A 23,220-nucleotide genomic window follows, 5' to 3' on the forward strand; every position below is an offset into this window, starting at 1 on the left:
AGTATGTAGGCAAGCATATGAGAAGACAAGTATCATAAACCAAATAGCATAATAGCACATACACAAAATCTAAGTTTAACAAGCACTCATAATAACTATTAATGTTTTGTTAGTCATTACTACTTACAGATGGATCAAAGCCTCAAAGTTTATTCCATAGAAGAAAAAATGTCAACATCCATGCATTATAGATTATCAAGAAATTGAAAACAAAAGATATCATATTACAGTACCAACCTGATGGGCCTAGATACAAGAATAAAGGAAAACCAGGCAAAGCAGTTAGAGTAGTTACGTGATAGGCTAAAAGGTTAAGAGCAGCTACGGAGTGGGTTAGGCAGTTAAAGTTTTGAAAAGAGATTGACTTAGACAGGAGGATAGGGTAGAAGAGGATTAACTGAAAACAGCTGGTATAAGTGAACCGAGCAGTAGATCAGTCATAAAAAAGGGGAAACCCTTTGTTAAAGCAAAACTCTTGGAAAGAGAATTCTCTGTTGTTTTTTTTTTCTTTTCTGTTTGTCACTCAATCTACTATCACAAAACAGTTATATTTTTTCTCTGTTCTTCATCTCTCGACTCTTTCTCTTGGGTCTGTAACACAACCAAAAGAAAACAATCTTAATTTAATCAGATATGCTTTGATTAAAATTATAGGGGCACACATCTGATAAATTTTTTTTGGTATAATCCCTCCTCCCACCAGGTCGGCCCATTTTTGGGGTAAGGTGATACCTCCGATTGTCACTCATACCCAAGCCAAGGATCAAATGCAAGTGTCAAATCACTTTTTCCAACAACTTTTGGTACAGTTTTTTTGTTTTTATAAACAACATTTTCATACTCACATTAAACAGTTATTTCAGCTTAATCCCATTCCACATCATATGCATTACAAAGTACAAAGTTCATTGATTCAAATAAGGAAGACCGGAGGAATGTTTTATTCCCAACCAAAGGGAGACCAAAATAACAGTGACAAGAAAAACTTGTAACATTTAAGCAAAAACGTACTCCAATACGACCAGTTCCAAAAGAAGGAAATGCCTCCGTTCTCATGGTTGGAAGATATTGTCTGTAGGTGTTAAAGAAAGAAACACCGTTACACAGTTGCACATATAATTCTTCAATGAAATACTTTATTAGTTGAAATACCATACCCACTGTGAGGGGCAAAGAGATCAGGTAAAACACCCACATGTCTCTCTCCGATGAATCGCTGTGGCGAATGCTGATGACTCACTTTTCTGGTTAAGTGTCGTATACAATACGAACCTGCATCATTCCCTCTGGGCTTCGCGCCTTATTTTTGTTTGCGGACTAGATATCTATCTGGGCTTCCATGGCCCATATTATTACTTTTGCAACTCATTGAACACAATATGTTTGTAGTAATTTACATGTATTTTGTTCTTTCTTTTAATAATATTTAACTCCAATTTATCACTTTTTCTTTACATATTTTTTTCTTATTTAATTAATTAAAATTTTATAATAGATTTGAAATGGAAAATGATATAAAAGTATATATGGTAACATGATGGATCGAGGTCAGATTTGACTTTCCAGTCTTCTCATCCTAACTCCGTCAAAAGTGAGAATATTAGAAAACATGAGTTTAGTTAAATTTAATTTCATTTTCATCGGGTTTTGTAAGGTTAGGGAAAATTCTCGAAAAACTCATTTCATTTTTTAACATTTAATTTACTTATTTATTTTTAAATAAAGATTTGAGTATGCTTTTTGTTTCTGTAAATTCACAGTTTTTTTTATTTTGGTCTTTATAATTTATTTATTTATTTTTAATTCCTGTAAGTTCATATTTTTTAATTTTGGTTTTTATAAAAAAATTGTTCACTTTTAATTTTTGTAATTTTGTACTTTATCGATTTTAGTACTTTTAATTTTTAATTTTATTTTTAGTCTTAGTAAGCTTGCACTTACAAGGATAACTATTACAGCTGTTATGTTTAAATATAATTTTCTTCTTTTTTTTGTTTTGTTTTGTAAAGTACCTTTTTTCTAGCATTTTCAATTTATCATAATGTATTATGGAGGTTAAATCTGCTCTATGAAATAACGGTTATTTAACCACCCATGGGACAGTCATATATCATTGTTAACAATATGCAAGACAAATTGGTACATCTCAAAAAATAGTTCTTTTATAAAAGACAAATTAATCGATTTTACAGATAGTTAAACTTATAAGTTGTCACTCCTAGACTAAATGTGTTTAGTGTTCATATATTTCATACTCCTAATCAATCCTTAAACCAAAGTTCTAGAATGTAACCTATTGTTCAAGATGTCAGATTTTATCATTCACTTTAATGGAGAAAACAATTAACCGCGAGTGCAAATTTATTTTAAATTACGATAACCTCCTTAGTTGTGAAACTTCATTTCACTTTTTAATAAGACGTACTTACGTTAAATCTAATTAACAATAAAAGGTTTTATTGCAATATTATCAAATCTTATAAACACCATCTCAGCTTAATTAACAACTAATTTTGTGAATTTGATCCGTCGACATGTTAAATTACTCATGATCTTTTAAGAATGTCTAAATTGTATGTTAGTCTCTATTATTTTTTTTATATTATTTATGATCGCATCAGTTTTTTGATTATTAATTAAATGATATAAGCCTTCTCTTTAAAAAATAATAATTAAAGTTTGTAATAAAAATATTATATTACTTTTTATTTTTGTGAAACTTATATAAAAATATTTATGATCAATGAAACCAATTTAATCATTTTATGAAATATGATTTTCAAAATTTATGATTCCCATAAACAATGATTCTGGAGCATGGAAATTTTCTCCTTGCACCAAACGATCCCAAAAGGTAAACTAAAAAGTGGCTCTCATTTGAATAGCTCAAGTTTGGGCACTTAACAAATGTGCTATTGTTCCATTTTGGGCACTAACTATCACTAATAAAAACTTTGCACTACAAAGGCCCACAAGCCGTGGAGAATTAATGTTAGAGAGGACAGTAGTAACACAAACTGCCGAATTTTGAAGCTTCCCTTCACTCTCATAATCGTTCATTAGGTATGCTTTTGTAGGCCCACCTTCCCCCTCTTTTGACTCCCCAAGTGAACACTTAGAAGATTCTTTGAACCACAATGAGCATGTAGAAAAGTTATCCCCACTTCCTTTAATTGCCATTGGATTCTACTTTGTGTGTGTGACATGACAACATTGCCAAAGCGAGCTTGCGGTCTATTTCTCCAACCCTCCAACCCATGCTCCAATTCTGTTTTCTCATTTGTGGATGCCGTGTCACTCGCCAAATTTCACTTACGCACTTGAGATTTGGGAACAGATTAACTAGGAACGTAAGTTAAAATAGTGATAAGTTCCGAAAGAAATGTCAACTTTCTAAATTCTTCTTTAAATCAGTCATCGTAATCAATAAGAAAGCGCAAATCATGCTAAGTTTAGAGAAATTGCACATAAAAGTGTAAGTCTTAATTAATCCACTTTTACTTTTTGTATTGTCTATAGGGTTATCTAGTAAATTACCAATAAAAAAAATAATTATACCAGTAAGGCAGTAATGAATAACGTGATTTTACTATTTTAATATCAGCAATTTAAAGTTACGCTTGAAGCACATATTAATGATAATATTTTCCTATTCCAAAATATATATTTTTATATAAATGAGACTGGATTACTTTTTTTTTCCACCAAAACTAATTTCTGTTAGAAAATTTAATAATTTTAGTGAGATTTTCCTTTTTAATCATGTTATTTTTTCATTTATAAGAGTTGAAGTCAAAATCTTATTTAAGAAAATTGAGTTTAATTTTACTTTTGACCAATAATATATAGGTAGAAAATTGAGTCAAAATTTCAATTGTTGAATTTTAAATGATTATATCTAACGGCTCATATAAACTCTGTAACTATGGCACACTAGCTAGCGTCATCACATATATGCAGGACTTTGTGGTTATAAGGACCATTTGGTGTAATAATTTTTTTTTTATCGATCAATGTTGATTATTACTTTATTGTTTTTGGTTAGAAGAAGGAATTGAATCCATTATCTTTTTCTCTCTTTTTTTTAACTACTCACATAATCTTATATCTCCTGTTTGGTGTAACAGTAAGGATGATAAGATTGATACCTTGATACCCATATGTAATCGGATGACAACAACTATTATATCAAGGATAATCGAGTGGTCATTGGATTATCCCGTCAACGATAGAGTCAGGTATTCAACCTTGTTGTTCATCCAAAACAATCAAGTTTCTAAAAAAAGGAAAAGAAAAAAAAATTCATTAATCAATGATCAACAACACACAAAAAAATGTTGCCATAAATCAACTCATGTTTGTACCGCGGTTGTAACTTAGTAGCGTTCATTTTGATGCACTATTAACATATAAGTAATGAGTGAGATCCTTCCACAAACATACTTTTAAGGCTCTTGAACGGCAACTTAAACATGCGCTCATATTCATGTATTTGAATCTAACTCTCATTGAATCAAGTGCGCCAATTGTTTGAAAAATTAATAATACAAGTGTATTTCTGGTTATTTGTTACAGCTGTAATTGATAACGCCAAAATATTCATATGCTTCTCAGCTGGGATTTGAATGAATGAAAAGTGGATATATTTTTAAATGCTGGTTTCGGCTTGTAGCATGACCAGACATGTCCCATGAAAGGAACAAGATATTAGTGAGTAAGGAAATGTTCTACCTAATAAAGCAAGAGAAAATGACTTCTTTGAAACTTAAAAACCCACGATGGAAGCGATGGGCCAAAATTAGATGACTTTTTAAGTTTCATCTCATTCAATCCAAAAAAACAACAGCTCTTCTATTTGAAAAAAAAGAAGAAGAAAAATATAGTAAATATGATATATGTATTTTATTTGTAGTAATAATAAATATGATAAAATAATACTCCATGGGCCCAGTGACCCAATCAGGACAATAAACACTCACCATGATGCAACAACTCCAGATTTTATTGTAGGCAGCAACAACTTTGATAATTGTTGGATGGAAATTGTAGCTAAATATAAAATGACTACCCCATAACCAATAAAACAAGTTGTGTGGACGAAAGAGGTTTCGTTTAATCTATCAGACAAGCATAATAGTAATTGAATTTAACCACTCAATATAATGGCGGCAAGGGATCAACACATTTTGCACATTAACGATGGGTAGACAGCTGGGAAAATTAAGGGATCCAATTATGGAGATGGTTGAATTTGGAAACATAGAAAAAGGTGAATTATTTGGTCGGGCACAATATAATGGCCACACTCTTCATAGATTTCAGGCTCCTCATGTGCCTTTTTCTATGAAAGTCAACCAATTGAAAAATGCTTCCATTACATTTACACCTAAGAATCTAAAAAGTAATGGATCCAATTGTTTGAATTTTTTTTCCAAATTGGTGATCGAACTTTACTAATACTACTCTACTCTATAAGCTAGCTAGCTATTGTTTTGTTTCTCTTCAAGTAAAACACTTACTTCCATTCCCACCCGTTATGGGGAAAATTGCATGTTGATTAGCAACAGTTTGGGCAAGTGGAGCTTCATTATGCATACAACACTGGGCAGATTTGTTATCAATGTCCGGATATGCTGTATATATAATTTTGCAATATTTTCACCAAACCCCCCTTGTCTACCAATTTTGTTTTATTGTATATGATGCGTTGGAATTTATACTTTAACAATTTTATATATGAAAAAGAAGAGGAAGAAAATCTTACAAGCACCTCCTTGTGATAGAGGATAGTTGACCGTGACACCTCTATGCCTTTGTTTTAGCGAGTTCCAAACCTCTTGGTTACCTGAAAAAAAGTATTTTCTATTTTAAAAATAATTATAAAAATATCATGTTATTTTCACCTTATTTTTTCTTTATAAATGTATAAAAATAGAAAAATAATATTTTCATTGTAATATTTTTAAAAAATAAAGTAAAAAAGATGATATTTTATAATCAGTAGTTAAAAACTTGTTTTTTCTTTTCTTTTCAAATTAAACCTGCATGCCCTTGATTTCTACGAATTTTGTACAACGTAGTAAGCCATCTGAATTCTGAACCCACAACATCCAACTTCGGGACGTGTGGTGGCTGTCAAGTATTTTAGCTGTTCATTTTGATGGTGCTATGAGATAGGGAATGATGTCTTCCAAGTCACATGATGGTTGTCGAGTTCTAAACTTGTGAATCACCGAGCTCAGTGAATCAGGCCAACACAAATTTGGCATATTATAACCACAATTATCTAGATTTCTAATTAGGCATTTCAAAGTGAGGCTAGAAAAAAAAAAAAAAAAAGAGCTTACTAATTACTAGTTTAGTTGTATATATATCATCACACATGGCTACGTTAATCAAACATAGACCTGCCCCTTGTTTTTCCATTTCTAACACGAGCAAAATTTTCTCACTCAAATATATGGCACATTAATAAATTGACTGCTTTAATTTGGACCGCAAATATCATGATTTACCGACCCTCTCTTTATAGACCAGAAAAGTGGAAAAAGAGAAATCATTATTACCAAGAATCCCAGGTCATTGTTGAAGTTCTTCCCAAATTCCAAGCTCAGATTTTCAATAGTGTGGCATGTTCTCGATTATTAAAAGAATTTCCAATCTGTACACGTTGAACTAATCAAAACAACCAAGGAAGACTGTGAATGGTGTTTCCTAATGCTGACATCATCCATGAACTGCTAGGGTGTTTCCGACTTCATAACCCAATTATTATAACCCATATGCCTTTGCGAGCAATTAGAGAATGATTAAGATTATTATTGTTTAATATCATTGGGCATATTATGCACAAATCTTCACACACCAACCCAATTGCAGATGTTTATATGATGGACCTATGAGCAAATTAGACCCAAGTGTTCCCAAAAACAAAATGTTACATTAAAATATACTACAAACTTTCTGAATGCATGCCAGTTAACATCCTTTAACTTTAATTTATTATTTGAGATTTACCATGGTGATATATTCCTCAGAAACAAACTTTACCATATCTAATTCTGCTGAATCGTTGTTGTAAACGTACGTACGTATGTATACATCACACTGTTTTTCTTTTAAAAACGTACATTACACTTGAAAACAATAGCGCTATAGTATATACTCTAATGTGAAGTTTCTATCAGTTGTGTAAATACATGCGTGAAAATGACATATAACTAAATTCCAAATTAATGGATATCATGATGAATCAATTAAGGTCCACCACTTAAAAACTGCATTTATGGTGTAACGAATGGACGATGGCTGAATTAAATACGAGCCAACGCAGCATGAAGAGATAGAGAGAGAAGGAGTAAGCGTTGCTTCGCAATTAGTTGGACATTTTTCACGAAAAAGAAATTAGTTCCACGTTTGGTGCCTGCAAGGAACTTAAAGAAAGAGTGTCTCTATCTTTGGTTTACCAGAACAGTTTCTTTATTGAAATATACCTGTATTTCAAAGTTTGACTAATTTTGCGTATAAACACGGCTAGAAAAATAATAATAATAGAACCTACCACATTTAAAAGTAATACTAGTATTGTTTAATAGAGATAATAATTACGTTGATCTTTGAAAAATTCTGAAAAAGACTTCAGACACCAATGTTTTTCTGAGCATCATTATTCATCCATTTGTTTAATCTACATACAGGTGATAATAAAATAATTTCTGGCCTATTAGAGCTGTCCCCAAAGTAGGAAAGAGCCAACCCCATAGCAACGTTTGTTTTGGCTGACGTTGTTGGGATTTCATTTGTAAGGCCGTAGTTTTTTTCATTTCTAGCTCCTCCGTTTTGCTATTGCTTTCATTTCTCACGTAACCTAAAAAGAAAAAAGAAAATTAATTGCTGCCTCTCTAGTACAAAAGCCAAAATAAATTGGCTGGAAAGAAAGTCCCTTCATCAAATAATCCAAAATCTTAACACCCTCATTCGCTTCTATCTCAAACAGCCAAAAAGAAAACCAAAAAAAGCAAAAGCGAAAGAAACCGCAATTTCAATTTTCTTTTTTTCCCCTAAAGAAAACATCTCAACACCAGTCACACCTCCGTTAAAACAACAACAACAACAACTGCATAGTGTGTACTCTATAGCCTAATATTAGACATGTACTAGTCTTTTTTTTTTTTTTTAGTTCAATGGGTATGACTATGAGGATGAATATGGAATAATTGTGAAAATTAAATAATTTTTTTAATCATTCATTACATGAGTTTTTATTTGGATAAATTTGCTGAACTCAAACTTAATATGATTATCACCCAGTTCTTATTTAAAAATTTCTCCTTATTAATATTTAATATGATATTAGATATTTCTGTTACTAATTATGAAAGTCGAGAAATTTCTGATACTTTAACTCTGTAAAAAAGGTCATAGACTATGCACGTATTATTTATTTCTACTATATATTTAATATAATTATGATATAGTAAAAGAAAATTATAATATAATTATATTATATACTTTTCTTACACAGTGTTTGACAAACAAAAATTGTAACCGCCCTCTCCAGTCTTCACCGTTCCTCTCTTTTTCCGACGCGCACACACAAATTTCGTTTCTATTTTCCGACTACCACTCTCTTTCTCCAATTCTCCGATGACCGGCGGCGACGAGCGTCACTGGACGGAGACCTAAAAACATCTCTCTCTCCCTCCCTCTCACACACTCATTCTTCGGCAGGCATGTCCGAGGACGCGAACCTGGCTCTGCAGACGTTCCGCGCGCTGGTGGAGAGCGCTGACCGGAAGTTCGGCCGGGTGCGCGACGTGCCGGCCTACGGCGGCGGCGCGAGCCAGCAGCAGCAGCAGCATCACGCGTTCCAGAAGGTGTTCAAGGCCTACACGCGGCTGTGGAAGTACCAGCAGGAGAACCGTGCGAAGCTGGTGGAGTGCGGCATGAAGCGGTGGGAAATCGGCGAGATCGCGAGCCGAATCGGACAGCTGTACTTCGGGCAGTACATGAGGAGCAGCGAGTGCAGGTTCCTCGTCGAGGCCTACGTCTTCTACGAGGCCATACTCAGCAGAAGATACTTCCAGGGATCCGAACCCAACGCCAAAGATCTCGGAGTTCGCTCGAAGGAGTTGAGGTTCTACGCGCGCTTTTTGCTCGTTTCGGTTATTCTCAACCGCACCGAGATGGTTAAGCATCTCGTCGAACGCTTTGGGGCTTTGGTTGAGGATTGCAGGACTACCTTTCGGGTAATGCATTGTTTCTCATCTCAATTTGACTTAATTTTTTGTTTCAGCTTTCCGAAACCAAACTGAACTACTAATTCATCTTCATCTTTTTTATTTGTGTGTATGTGTGTAGTTATTTTATTTTCTTGTTTTTGTCAATGAAGTTGTTAGGAGTGAAAAGATGTGTGATGTGCTTGGTGTTTCCTTTCTTGTGTTCGACGCTGAAAAGTGAAAATACTTTTAACTTAGAGATTAAGTAAGAAGTTGCTCTGAGTAGATCAACTGTTTCTTGGTCATTGCATGATACTTGATTTAGGGTCCATAGGTTTCGTCTGAGGATGATTCGAATAGCTTCTCTTGTTTTGTCTGGGCTATATGATAGAACAGAACCGTGAGGTTTTGAGGACTTGATCTGTGTAATGACCCCACCTAGCCTCGGTTGTTCTTCCATGTGATATGGTTGGTAGAATTCGCGGTTGTTTTTTTGGATAGAATCCATGTCACTAAATTATGTTAGTTTCATCGTTTGATGGCAATTCCATTGTAGGAGATTTCTGTAATTAGTAATGTAATCTTTGTTTCATTGACATCTGATTTCACATGATAAAATTGATGGGTATCTAATGGATATTTGTTTAAGCAAACTTTCCGTTCCCTTTGTTATAGAATAGGTTATTTTCATAGCCTTTGCAGCAACATTCTCTTTTGGTTACATCTGACTATTGTATGAACTATGAACTATGAAAGTGATCAGGAGTGCTCTAGATTAGGATATATATCAAGGTTATAGAAGTTACTCAGTTTTAAAGTAATAAAGAAAAGCAAGTGATGATTCTTTTTAAAAGAAATAGCCTCTCATTTTAGAACCATATTATTGCTGGATCAACTGAATTTCAAATTGTACGCTTCTATGCTATACTGACTGCAGGGGCCAGTTTTCTAGAATAAATTGTTGGTGTGGTGATAATTTTCTTTTCAAATCTTACATGAAGCTCTTTTCAGCAAGTATATAATAATAAAGAAATAAATTGCTGTTAGTGGGCAAAACAAAACAAATGATTCAGAAGTTCCTAAGTTATACTGACTATGGAGAGCAGTTTTCCAGAATAACATTGTTGGTGCAAATATGATTTTCTTTCCTAACCCTATCTATATATAGGGTGTGTAACAAATGAGAGCATGAGATGTTGGCAGAATCAATCTTGACCATACTACTGAACATTGATAGTCAAGATTGTTTTACTTAAATCTAATATTGGTCATCTATTTATGATTTTATGGTCAAAATCAGTTCTCTCATAAGAGCATGCTCTCATCTGATATGCTCCTATAGTCCTATGCACACATAGTTCAATGATCGATTTGTTGAAAGTCTGATATGAAATTCTTGTCAGTAAGTACATATTAATAAAAACAAATTGCAGCTAGTTGCCAAGACAAAAGGTTCTGAAGTTCCTAAATGTATTACACATGTTGATTTGATAAGTAGATCACAGACCATGAGAATAAAAGTGTTATGCTTGAAATAATGTTACTTAACTATTTGCATGATGACAACAGTCCTATTGACTATATTTGGTAATTTTTGTAAAATTACTTGAACTTTTTGTCTCTCGCCTGAGACCTTGGTCATCTCTGCGTAAGACTGCATTGCTTGGCTTCAGGTGTTCATCTCTTATAAATTTACTTCATTAGATTATTTTGCACGTTTGATTATCTGAAGTCAAGCTTCCACTTCTCAATCTGATTGTTTTATATCATTTCACTTTTTAACCCATACTGTTCATTATTAACATTGAACTTTTTGTTTTTCTTCAAGATAAAAAAAAATCTCATGAAACTTTGCTATAATATACTTTGTTGATGCTTTGTATTCCACTATTCATCTGGAGAAAACATTATATCTATATTACCTGGTTAACTTATGAATGTGAATCATTTTATTTCATTTCAGGAAACTAACTTTAAGGAATGGAGGCAAGTGGTGACAGAAATTAACCGTTTCACGAAAGTTGACAAGGGCTTTAGTTTCAGGCCCATGCGTTATTGTGCCACATTTGATACTCATCGAGCTTCTCTTCCTTATGTGGCTCGTTTTCATGCAAAGAGGGTTTTGAAATTTCAAGATGCACTGTTGACAAGCTATCATCGAAATGAGGTTAATACTGATTCATGTTGCCAGGGTTGTTTTTAGATTTGGATTAATAAATTACTTTAGTACCTGAAAGGACTGAAGCTTTTGAATCTTTATATATTCTCTCACCTACAGGTCAAGTTTGCTGAGCTTACATTGGACATCTATAGAATGATACAATGTTTAGAATGGGAGCCTAGTGGAGTATTCTACCAAAAACATACAGTTAAACCTAAGGAGAATGGTGACATAATTGATCATTCAGGAGCTTCCGGGATAATAGACATGAATCTTACTGCAGATATGACCGATCCAACTGTACCTCCTAATCCTAGAAAGGCTTCCCTGTACCGTCCATCTGTGACACATGTGATAGCAGTGAGTTTTCAAGCCTATTGGAAAATTTGTGTTACATACTTGTTTGTCTATTTACTAAAATCTATAGGCAGTTCTGAGAACTAGGCTTCTTCAATATCAAATAGTATTTCATGGCTATTTTATGGCTTCTCCTATCAGGACTGGGATATTCTTGGTTCTTGTGTATATTATAATATGCTTTCTTGTCTGTTCGTGCACACATACATGTGGTTGTGTTTGTTTTTTCCTTCATGCTGTGTGATCTGATTCATGAATTGATGCCAAAATGTTCACTTGTCAAAAGTGGCTGTTTACATCCTATTGATATTTAATTTTTCTTATGTTGTTTAACACAATTTGTTGTTTCTTATATAAACTTCATGATGTTATGCAGGTTTTGGCTACTATTTGTGAGGAGCTGCCACCAGACTGTGTTGTGCTAGTATATCTTTCAGCCTCAGGTTTACATTTGCTCTGTCTTTTCAAATATAGTCTCTCTCTCATGTCCTGTTATACTAGGTTAGTTACCTTAATGATCACTTATGCAGGGAAGGCTGGTCTTAATAATGTCTCTCAGGTGGAGAATTTTAGCGGTTCATCCAAATATTCAAGACACAAAGTCCTTTCCCAGACTTCCCAAGGACAGAATTCTGAACCTTCCGAAACTCAAAATAATGGCAAGAGAGAACTGAGCTATTATGACAATTATCTGTGGTTTGGTCCCAAGGGAAATAGTGGTTAGTCTATTCTCTGCCAAATTTATGTTCAGATTGTTCTAGGAAATGTTACAAACATGTTATATTTTCTCTTCATTTTATGGGTTAGTTTTAATTAAATGTTATATAAAAAACAATCATCTCTGTTGTAGCTGCACTTACATGTGCTTTATTTGAATCATCAGGTTCAAATAATCTCTACCCTGGTGATCTTATCCCCTTCACTAGGAAACCTCTTTTCCTGATTATTGACAGTGATAACAGCCATGCATTCAAGGCAGGTTTGTCAAAACTCAGAACTTGTGTATAAGTTGCCTGTGAACTTTGTTAGGCGGAGCTGTTCAGGATATTTATTCCTTGAATCTAATTTTACTTGTTAATGGCTTGGTGACATTTGTAATTAGTTTATTACTGTGCAGTCTGAGGGTTTGTTGTAACACTTTAAATTGAATTTTAACTCGCTAACCTCAGAAAACCTTGCCTTGTTGAATTTCTTCCAACAATTTGAATATGAATGTAGAACTTTCTCAGAGGACAAAGTTGAATGGGTGGAAAGAAAGAACCGTTGTCAACAATTCATGTTTACTTACAAAAAGAATGGCAAATACAGCATCCTTCTGGGTTATAATGATTTTGTGGTTAGTTTTTTTTTAGGTGTGGGTGTGTTGGGGGGGTTAATATTTGCTTGTTGGCTTGTTCCATGTTAAACGTATATTGGAATTGATAGGAATTAGAAAATGCTGTCTTTTTTAGGCTTGAGAATTGATTGACCCATTTTATTTACTTTGACAAGCCTTGATTGATTGTGTACGTCATAAATTATTGCAGGTTTTACATGGGGCTGAAAGGGGTGAAACGGCTGCTCTATTTCTTTCACCTTTAAGACCGATTTTCAAGAATCCCTCTGATGTAAATTCAAATAATGGAAGCCAATTTACCTTTTTTTTGACTGCTCCTTTGTCAGCATTTTGCCAAATGATTGGTCTCTCCCCCAACGAGTCTGATACAGTAAGCAATGCACGAATAATCTTAACCCTTCTCAGATTAACTTTTAATTCTTGTTGGTCTAATTTTGTGTTAACCTGTAGGATGTCTACAATGAAGCAGAGAACATAATTGCTAATGCTTTGACTGAGTGGGAAATAATTCTTTGCTCATCAACTACCATGGATTTAGTATGGGCGCAGGTTATAAGTGATCCATTTCTAAGGCGGCTTATTCTAAGGTATTTACTCTCTAGTTTTTAGCCAATGTAATCTTTTTCTTATTTGTTTTAATTGGTGATTGTTTTGGAGAATCACAAAGTTTACTGCTATTTGGACTTCAAGCGCTATTAAATCTAAGTTATTGGATGGGCTTGCTGTATGACATGTTGGTATCATTTTATGTACAGATTCATATTCTGCCGATCCGTGATATCTTTTTTCTGCCCACCTGAGGAAAGTGAACTGTACCTGCCACTTTGTTTACCCCATCTACCGTCTTCTGTTGCACCAACGTCTGAAGCTGTGCGTTCTGCTGTTGTGCAACTTGCCATGCACTTTGACGTTGCTGACTCCTTTCACTTTACTGAAACATAAGATTTTGGGACTTTAAAAAGTAACGAGTAAAATGTTAGGCTTACATGCAGGCTTTGGAAGCTAAGGATTCTCAGATCAAAGGAATACAAAACATTATATGAGTTGACCTTTCGGGCGACAGGACAAGAGTATTTGCTGTGGGGCATGGGCTGTCTGGTGGAAAAAGAGATTGTTTGCCTCTGCTTGTTGTGTTGCTTTATTCGACCCCACCTGCTTCATTGATCTATATGCTGTATTTGGTGGTTTGCTCTGTAATGTTAAGGTTAGGTCATGATGGGTGCATGGTGACTTTTCATGTGTTTGGTCGTGGCAAGATAATTTTGTTTTTGTAACGTGGCAAGATAGTTGTTAGTTTAAATATTTGTTCATACTTCATAGCTTTGAAAAGGGAAAAAAAAAAAAGGAATTCATTGTCAATTTTACCTTTTTTTAGCAGAATTGGACGGTATTGAATCAACATTGATTGAGGAGGATGTATTCTGGGAAGAACTAATTCCGTCAAAACCCAAAAGTAAATTACTTACCCTGTATATTCAATTTTAGAGTTTTACCATATTTATTTATAGAAACATTGAACAATATATCATGCGGTTATTATGATAATACAATCTGATAGACAACAAATAGCTAACTACTGTGAAGACTAAATACTACAAAGACTACAGTTAAAAGCTAAAGAGAAAGAGAAGAATCAAAATATAAAGGTAAAAACTGATATTTTATAATACATAAAATTGTTTTTATAATTACTGTAAGATTATCACAAAAGTCAAATGGGGCGGTAAACAACTCTTATTACTAAGCTGAGTATAGCGAATTCTAAATAAACACAATGCAGCTAATAGTTCCAATTTTGAATAACTTAAATTATTTTGTAATAATGTTTATCTTTATAGAGTACATTAATAAATCACATTATTTTTTTATCACATATTTTCCTCTAAAAGCAATCTTGTGAGTAAGAGTGATAAAAAATTTCCTACCAATATTTAACACAAGTGCATTAAACTGGAGTAATCTTATGACAATTAATCCTCTTGATGCTTGATGGTAATTATATTATTGTTCTGAAACAATAAATATTCTAATACAAAAATTTATTTTGAATATATTAGGAGGTGTTTTATTTGGTTGTTTTTTGTTTTCATTTTCACTGGAAATAAAAAATAGGAATAAAAATGTGTTTGGTTGAATTTTTGTTTTTATTTTCAGTAAAAATATTTTCCCAAACTAACCCAAATCTGAAAACAATAAAATCTTATTTTCAGTTTTTTTAGTTGAATCCATACACCTCATTTTGGATAAAATAAAGATGCAGTGACAAGGAATATAATTTTAAATAAATTTAAAATACATTTTCTTTTAAAAACGCATTTTAAGTGTTTTTATTTCTTGAAAGAAGAAAGTAAGAAGTCAAACCAAACATGTTTTCAGACTTTTAATATTTTAAAAATGAATAATTTTCAAAAAATGAATACAGGAGAAAATGAAAACAGAAAATGAAAATGCAAACCAAACACAATTTTTATATCATTTATTAATTCTTAATTTACATTTTTATTAATATTATATTTTTGAATAAATAATAGTTGGGATCACGTTCATTACTGTCCAGTGTTTCATGTCACCTTCTTTTATTTAAAAAGAAAAACTGTCCAATATAATGTTTATTGGTAAATTTTAATATTATATTATGACAAACTATTTATATCCATCTTCAGTTTATAAATATGGGTTAAATATTATTCTCTAAATACTAATATAGATTAGAAAAAAGTGCAATTATATGTTTAAATTTTTCTTTAAAATATAAAAGTAAAATTTACAAAACCACACTTGTTAATCATTCAAAGACTTGCAAAGATATTCTTAGGACGTCATGCAATAACTAAAAATAGACTCTATCAGTATTACCTGGTGCGAGTGATGACACGATACTTTTCCACATATCATTGATCAGGTCAAAGGAGGCATTGAAACAAGCTATTCTAAACTTGCACTGAAAAACTTATATATCAAGGTTGGTTTGCAAGCACACGAACACATGGGTGCATAAACCATTGATCACTCGGCCTCGGCAGCTATCTAATAGTACCTTACCTCCGTTCCTTGTTATAAAAGACAAGTTAAGTATACTTTACATCATAATTTATTTCTTATAAAAAGAACATAAATAATATATAAGAGGAATTTTATTTACACAATAAAATTTTATTATAAATTTTATAAGAGAAAGAGAAATGAAAAAAATAAAATAAAATATAAGATAAAAATGATGTGAAAAAAAGAGATAAAAAATACCATGTCTGTAAAAATTGGTATACAAAAGGACCTTCTAAGAAAAACTTATAACATTAGTCATTGTACTAAGACACTTTAATCATACAAAAGGACCTTCTAAGTAATTCCAATAATTTGCTTAAGCAATGCAAGCAAACGAGAACTAAGGCACTTCACTACATCAGGCAGTGAATGTGCTCTACTGCCTCTACAGTATACAATTGCATTTCCTGATACTAGTTTTGGGTTTTGCTGTTACTCCCAAAATAAAGAATTTGTAAGTTCTGCCAGAACCAATAATATATAGAACTTATCAAAACACCATTACTCTTTCTTTATTCGTTCCATTCTTTTATCAGCCAAGACACATAATACTAGTATTAGATAGAGGTAGAAGGGTATGTAACCCAAACACAAGAAACAGAATTCCTACGAAACTTTCACACACAGCAAAACGTCCTTAGACCATTAAAAAAGAGAGAAAGAAAAACCCTTTAATTACTTGACACTTAACCATGACTAGGATCTAAATTTAATTAAATCCATTGCATACTATTATCTTTCAATGCCACGTCCAGCGTGTGCTCACTCATATTTGCAAAGCACACCCTGAACCACCCTGTTCACAACAATGGCGAGAGAGATATTAAGTGATTCACTTAATGCAAAATGGCATTCCAAAGCTCCAATTCTCCTTCCCCTAGATGGCTTCCAACAGAGGACTCAGATTCATTCAGCAAACAATCCTACATTCCCTTTCAAGCATTCTATCCCAACACTTGTTAACCCTTCAATGATCATTTGACATGTCTTCCTCAGTCTCGTGAACTTGTTATCAGACAATATAGAAACCAAAAAGTGCTGTGTGAAACTTGGCATCCTTCTCGATCGCTGTGGCCTTACTGAAACACACAGTCACAGACGAACGGGCCACACACTCACACAACACAATGCTCTATTAAGTTCGAGATAACCAGTTGCTGGCAGAGATTAATTTGCGGCTGTGTGGCATATGTTGGTATGAAATATTATATTTGAAGGGAAAACAGATAACTTCGTCCTTTCACTCCATTGTATTAGTGAAGTGTGAAATGAGTTAAAATTAAATACAGTGTTTTTCTTATATTTTATTACTTAAAATATTATATAATACTATTACTTAAGCTATAATAAGATTATAATGATTTGTTATAGTATTGAAAATTTTGAACATGGTTTTAAAAATAATGGCCGATATTAACAATGACTAAATATTTCGAAGAGATAACATTAATTTTCAACATAATTATATCTGATATATATAACTAAATATTTTTCAAAATCACAATTTTATTTACGTAAACACATTTGCAAAATAATAAATGTACATAATAAAATTGTAACAAAAAAATGTACATATTGAAATTAAAATATAGGAGTAATACAAACAAACTTGAGCAACTCAGTTTAAAATTTAGTCCTAAGCTACACGCTAATTGGATATTGGATTGAATAGGGAATTTGGATAATAGCAAAGATATTGTATAGCCATTTACAAAGAGTAATTTTTTTATAGGCACATGATTAACACATCATATTTATGCACATCTAACTTAAAAAGTATACAACATTAAAAAAAAAAAATCTTATTATCGTTCTTTTTCTCTCCCAAACCTTTGTTTCTTTCTTCTTTTCACTCTCTGTTCAAAAATTAATGGCAGCAATCACCATTTTTCAGCCTTCATGAGAGCCATGAAAAAGCCACAATATGTCTGTACTTTCTGCACCTCTAATTTTACAACACATAGAAGAAGAAAGAGGTGAGGGTGTGGGAGTGAGAAAGCCAGAAGAGAAAAAAAGAAGATATTTATGATACTTTTTTTAATGATGTGTATTTTTTTAATTGGATGTTTCTAAATCTTACTAGTCATGTGTGGACCAAGAATTACTCATTTAAAAAATGTTAACCTTTTTTATTTTATTTTGATTTTAATTTTTGTAAAACAAAAAAAAAAGTTCATGCAATTAAATAACATCCTTGAGTGTTATCTGAAGATGACAGTGTAATTTGTTTTGACAGCCCAGCCCATATGTATTTATTAATCAGTTGTGGGAATGTGGCACTTGCACACACTCCATGCTCACTTGCCTTTGTCTCAGTTTCACTCATAAACCCAACCTTTTAGCCCCAACGCCACTCCTTCTTCGTGCTCGCGACCTCCTCCACTCACGATGCGTACCACGCGAACCTCAACATCGCCGCCCTCTCACGCGCCGGGAAAGCCGACGCCGCGCGCAAACTGTTCGACGAAATGCCCATAAAAGACGTCGTCACGTGGAACTCCATGCTCTCCGCCTACTGGCAAAACGGCCTTCTCCAACACTCCAAAGCACTCTTCCACTCCATGCCACTCCGCAACGTCGTTTCCTGGAACTCCATCATCGCCGCCTGCGTCCAAAACGACGACCTCCACGACGGGTTCCGCTACTTCGCCGCCGAGTCGTACAACGCCGTGATCCGAACGTCGTGTCGTACACCGCGATGGTGGATGGATACGCGAGGGTGGAGGGAGGGATTGGGCGCGCGAGGGCGCTGTTCGAAGCGATGCCTCGAAGGAACGCGGTGTCGCGGGTTGTGATGATTAATGGTTTGGTGGAGAATGGATTGTGCGAGGAATCGTGGGACGTGTTTGTGAGAATGCCGCAGAAGAATGATGTTGCGAGGACCGCTATGATTACTGGGTTTTGTAAAGAAGGGAAGATGGAAGACGCGAGGACTTTGTTTCAAGAGATCGCGTTTCTTGGAATATAATCATAACGGGTACGCCGAGCTTTAAGATTTCAAGCTTTCAACCTCCACGCCAATATGTGTTAGTTAGCTTATAACTGAAAAGTGTTTGTGATTTATTTTATTTTTTGTTGAGAAAAGTGTTTTTTGTTTTTCAATAAGATGTGTTTTTAAAAAAATGTTATAGAACTAGTGACTCTAACGAAATAAGCTTGGTAGTTAGGCTTCTAGTTATTGTCTTTGGTGTTTGGTTCCTTGTATATGATTCTCCAGAGTCTGAATTGAAATTGAATGACATTTTTGAGTTTGTGGGTATCCTTACATATGATCTAGACCTTCGGGATGACAATGAAGATTGTGATTTATCAAATGGGCATTTTTGAAGATCCTTTGGGCCATTTCCCACCTATCAAAGTCCCAGCCTTCATTGTTTCATTCACAGGAAACCAGTGGTTTTAACTCATTAAAGGTCCGGAGAATAGTAACCATCGGCATGCTGCCATGATTGAGCCGATTAAATCTTGGTTAGCTAAAGATTGGCAAGTTAATCTTTCCCATGTTTGGCGTGAATGTAATCATGTTGCTGATAGATTAGCAGCTAAGGGTCATGAGCTTCCCTTGGGTCTTCATATTTTTAACTCCTCCTCCGGACTGTCATAATGTTTGGTGGAGTGATTTTGTAGGGATTCATTTCCCACGTTTTATTCTCTCTTAGGTTAGGGGCTTCTGCCCTCTGTATCAAAAAAAGAAAAAAAGATTTTCTTCAGAATAACCCTTTTATAGAGCTAAAGTCCAACTTGGTCAAAGGCATCCTAAGACATCTCACGGCTGTTCTTGGCGACGATGATGTAGCTAGGTCTGCTCATTTCATGCTGCTTCATCTTCTAGCCAAAGTGCATGCTAGAGTAGATGCTCTTGCTTTTTTTTTTTTAATCAGCCAGTAGATGCTCTTGCTATGGGAAAGCTTTCATTATATCTTACTTATTTTAAAAAAGGAACGAGTAACAACTAGAACTAGAAGCGTAACTGTCTGTGACTTATTCCATTGGAGTCTCTAGTTCTATTAAAGTGTATAATAATCTTGTAAATATATGTACGTCTTTTGAAAAAAATAAATCAGATCCTCTCTGCCTGTTATGTAATATAAGTAATATTAATATAGTTATATTCAATAGAGATACTCTTTTTTTTATCAATTAAGAACTTGTTGTAATTAACTTTTAAGACCGATTATTATTTATATCCAATAAGAATTATGTCTTTTTTTCTCTAATATAATTTTAGTATTTTTTTTAAGAAAAACAAATGGGGAGTATTCCTTGCTAGCTCTAAAATTTAGCTCAATTTAGAAAAGCGTTATCCGTTTATAGCATATTTTGATTAAATTGTTGAGCAAAAAACAATAAATTGTGGTCCTAGGAGGAGGAGGAGGTTGTTTTCTTCTGCTCTGTCATTACATTTTTTATTTATTTATTATTCCATATTTTCCCAATTGATTCACCGTTTGTAGGTTACGCCCAAAATGGGAGAGGGGAAGAGGCACTGAATTTGTTTCACAGATGATCAGGACCGGTATGCAACCAGATGACTTGACTTTTGTTTCAGTTTTCATTGTCTGTGCAAGTCTTACATCACTGGAAGAAGGAAGCAAGGCACATGCTCTTGTAATTAAGCATGGCTTTGATTCAGATTTGTCAGTGTGTAATGCCCTGATTACTATGCACAGCAAATGTGGTGGAATTGTTGATTTCTGAGTTTACTATCTGTGTGTTGTCATGCTGGGAAGATCGTGAAAGCATGAATCTATTCAGTTTGATGGTTCATAATTATGGTATTCCACCAAGGTCTGAACACTATGCTTGCTTAGTTGAGGTGTTGAGTCGAGCAGGTCAGTTGCAGAGAGCTTGCAAAATAATCAATGACATGCCATTCAAGGCAGATTCCAGCATCTGGGGTGCTGTGCTTGCAGCCTGTAGTGTTCATTTAAACGTGGAATTGGGGGAACTGGCAGCTAGAATAATTTTGAATTTGGATCCTTTTAATCCGGATGCCTATGTTATGCTGTCTAATATATATGCTGCTGCTGGCAATTGGAAGCATGCCCATAGAATCAGGGTTCTGATGAAAGAGAAAGGAGTTAAGAAACAAACAGCTTACAGTTGGTTGCAGATTGGAAACAAAACCCATTGTTTCGTTGGAGGGGATCCATCACATCCTAATATTAATGATATTCATGTTGCTTTAAGGAGAATAACATTACATATGAAGGTAAAAGGTAACTATGAAGAAATTTTCTTGTAAAAGGTTGCAAGTTAAGATGGACAAGTCATAGTAGCTCTAATTTTTACAGATAAAAATCTGGGAATGAGAAATTTCAAGCCAAATGTTCAATTTAAGAATTAATAATAGGGAGCTGGGAAGGTCTAAGGGATGACAACATTGGTAAATTGATGTCGTCCATATTTAGCTAGAGGATTCTCTCTCACCATAATACCATAAATTATATTATTTATACAACAATTTTTATATCTCAAAATAAATGAGAAGGAACGAAAAACAAAACATAAATCATAAATCAATTAAGCCATTAATCTTTTTTCTATCATTTTGATATATTATTACTCATTTTATTTTATATTTCTCTTTTTTTATGATCTTAAGAGAAATTGTAAACAATGTTGTAAGAAAGTAATTTCTCCAATGTCGTATACACTTGTCATTTTCTCCCATGAAGATCATTGCAAAAGGCAGACCCAATTTGATTACTCAGACCCCTAACTTGCAAATTCCTGCAATTTCATGCAGATTTTTTTGCCTCTTCCTTGGAAAGTTTTCCATTCCTTCATAAAAGTGTGAAACTATAAATATACTAGTAATGTGTAAAATGGCAAGTTAAAAATTGCAATTGTTTATTAGGCAAATCATTTTTTCATTATCAACACTATCAACTATTTCTCATTTCATTGAAAGTTTAATTTCTTTTTTATAAAAAAATTGTCTTAAATTCTCAGTCAACCATAAATTTTGCCTCATAGTGGGGCCAAATATCTATGAATTGTGAGATAAGAATAAAAATTAATGCACATAGCATTTTAAAAAAATAAGGGTGGGGGATCTTCTACCCCCAAAAGATATCATGCTGTCTTATATTTTCCTCTCTCTTGAAAAGATTTTTTTTTTCTAAAATCAAATTGAAAAATGGAGGATAGAGATTATAGAATGTGATCCCTTCAAAATATTAGCTGAAAGTGTGATTCTGGAAGCTGGTTGCAAAATTTGGTGTAACTGAAAAATGCTTTTATTTGAGATGAATATTCTATAGGTTTTTTTTTTAAAGCTAAAGGTGGGTTAGAAGTAAGAAAAGTTGGTGATCCTAACTATGTTGACACCCTAACAAAACTGACTAACAAAGCCTACTGAGAAGATGTCATTAATAACCAAAAGAGAGAAAGATCAATATACGACCATGGGGCGCAAAACCATACCCATGCAAGCAAAACTATTTGAATCTGTAGCTCAAACGACCTATTCTGTTAGAACTATAAGCAGCTACCAAAAAATTAGGGACAAACTCCCACCAACAAAAATGATTAAAAGAAGAGGCGATGGAACAAGCATATCTGCGCAAGCATTGTCTTCCCTAAAAATGTGACCAACAACAAAATTCATGCGCGTAACTAAAGCTGTACATTTAAGCCATCTGTTTTTTAACTGCCAAGGCACCAAACCATCATTTCTGAAAGCTTCGACTATCATAATGGAGTCACATTCCAACCATAAATTTCGCCAACCATTCTTCGCATCCAAATCATCATTAACAATTCACTTTTTGCTGAAATTATGGGAGCCGTTTTGGCAATTGAATTGGCTGCGAATACGCTGTAGTTGAATAAGACAGGCTTGCATAATGTTTATACTCTATACAAATTGGACACTGATAGAATGTTATCCCTGTATGGGTTTCTATAAGAAGCAAAATTACACAATTAAGAATGTTATCCTCTTGTCCTAGCATTCTGGGAAGCAACCTATGTGACTTTTTAGCTGTTGATTCTGAAGTATAAAGAATATGAGTTAGTATTTTGCCATGAGAATGTTGTTTCCAGTGTTTAGCTCTGAGAATTAATGTTGGGCTTGGAATATGCAATGTGGAATATTA

At 33.7% G+C, this 23,220-nt stretch overlaps 2 protein-coding genes across 4 annotated transcripts; both read left to right on the plus strand.

Moving 5' to 3' along the window:
- Window positions 1-8,516: 8,516 nt before the first annotated feature.
- LOC114413087 (protein SCAI homolog) lies at window positions 8,517-14,573 on the plus strand. Of its 3 annotated transcripts, XM_028377284.1 has the most exons (9): window positions 8,519-9,248; window positions 11,182-11,385; window positions 11,497-11,739; window positions 12,113-12,179; window positions 12,267-12,455; window positions 12,620-12,711; window positions 13,263-13,442; window positions 13,523-13,659; window positions 13,828-14,573. In XM_028377284.1, the coding sequence occupies exons 1-9, from the start codon at window positions 8,733-8,735 to the stop codon at window positions 14,012-14,014; spliced, it is 1,815 nt and encodes a 604-aa protein (XP_028233085.1). In that variant the 5' UTR covers window positions 8,519-8,732; the 3' UTR covers window positions 14,015-14,573. The 3 variants fall into 3 exon arrangements, with proteins under 3 accessions (XP_028233086.1, XP_028233087.1, XP_028233085.1); XM_028377285.1 differs by lacking the exons at window positions 13,523-13,659; window positions 13,828-14,573 and adding an exon at window positions 12,955-13,072 and having other exon boundaries at window positions 8,517-9,248; window positions 12,620-12,715; window positions 13,263-13,415; XM_028377286.1 differs by lacking the exons at window positions 13,523-13,659; window positions 13,828-14,573 and having other exon boundaries at window positions 8,518-9,248; window positions 12,620-12,715; window positions 13,263-13,415.
- Window positions 14,574-18,373: 3,800 nt separating this feature from the next.
- LOC114413088 lies at window positions 18,374-21,573 on the plus strand. The gene is made up of 2 exons (XM_028377287.1): window positions 18,374-19,094; window positions 20,572-21,573. The coding sequence occupies exon 1, from the start codon at window positions 18,411-18,413 to the stop codon at window positions 19,083-19,085; it is 675 nt and encodes a 224-aa protein (XP_028233088.1). The 5' UTR covers window positions 18,374-18,410; the 3' UTR covers window positions 19,086-19,094; window positions 20,572-21,573.
- Window positions 21,574-23,220: the final 1,647 nt, after the last annotated feature.

This window comes from Glycine soja, chromosome 5 (assembly GCF_004193775.1).
Source record: "Glycine soja cultivar W05 chromosome 5, ASM419377v2, whole genome shotgun sequence".
NCBI lineage: Eukaryota > Viridiplantae > Streptophyta > Magnoliopsida > Fabales > Fabaceae > Glycine > Glycine soja.

Excerpts from the sequence above, each read along its gene's own strand:
- LOC114413087 (XM_028377284.1), top strand. The coding sequence starts at position 8,733 with ATGTCCGAGGACGCGAACCTGGCTCTGCAGACGTTCCGCGCGCTGGTG. Across the intron at positions 12,456-12,619 it reads TGGTCCCAAGGGAAATAGTG|GTTCAAATAATCTCTACCCT; the intron begins GTTAGTCTATTC and ends TTGAATCATCAG. Across the intron at positions 13,660-13,827 it reads CTAAGGCGGCTTATTCTAAG|ATTCATATTCTGCCGATCCG; the intron begins GTATTTACTCTC and ends TTTTATGTACAG.
- LOC114413088 (XM_028377287.1), top strand. The coding sequence starts at position 18,411 with ATGCTCACTTGCCTTTGTCTCAGTTTCACTCATAAACCCAACCTTTTA.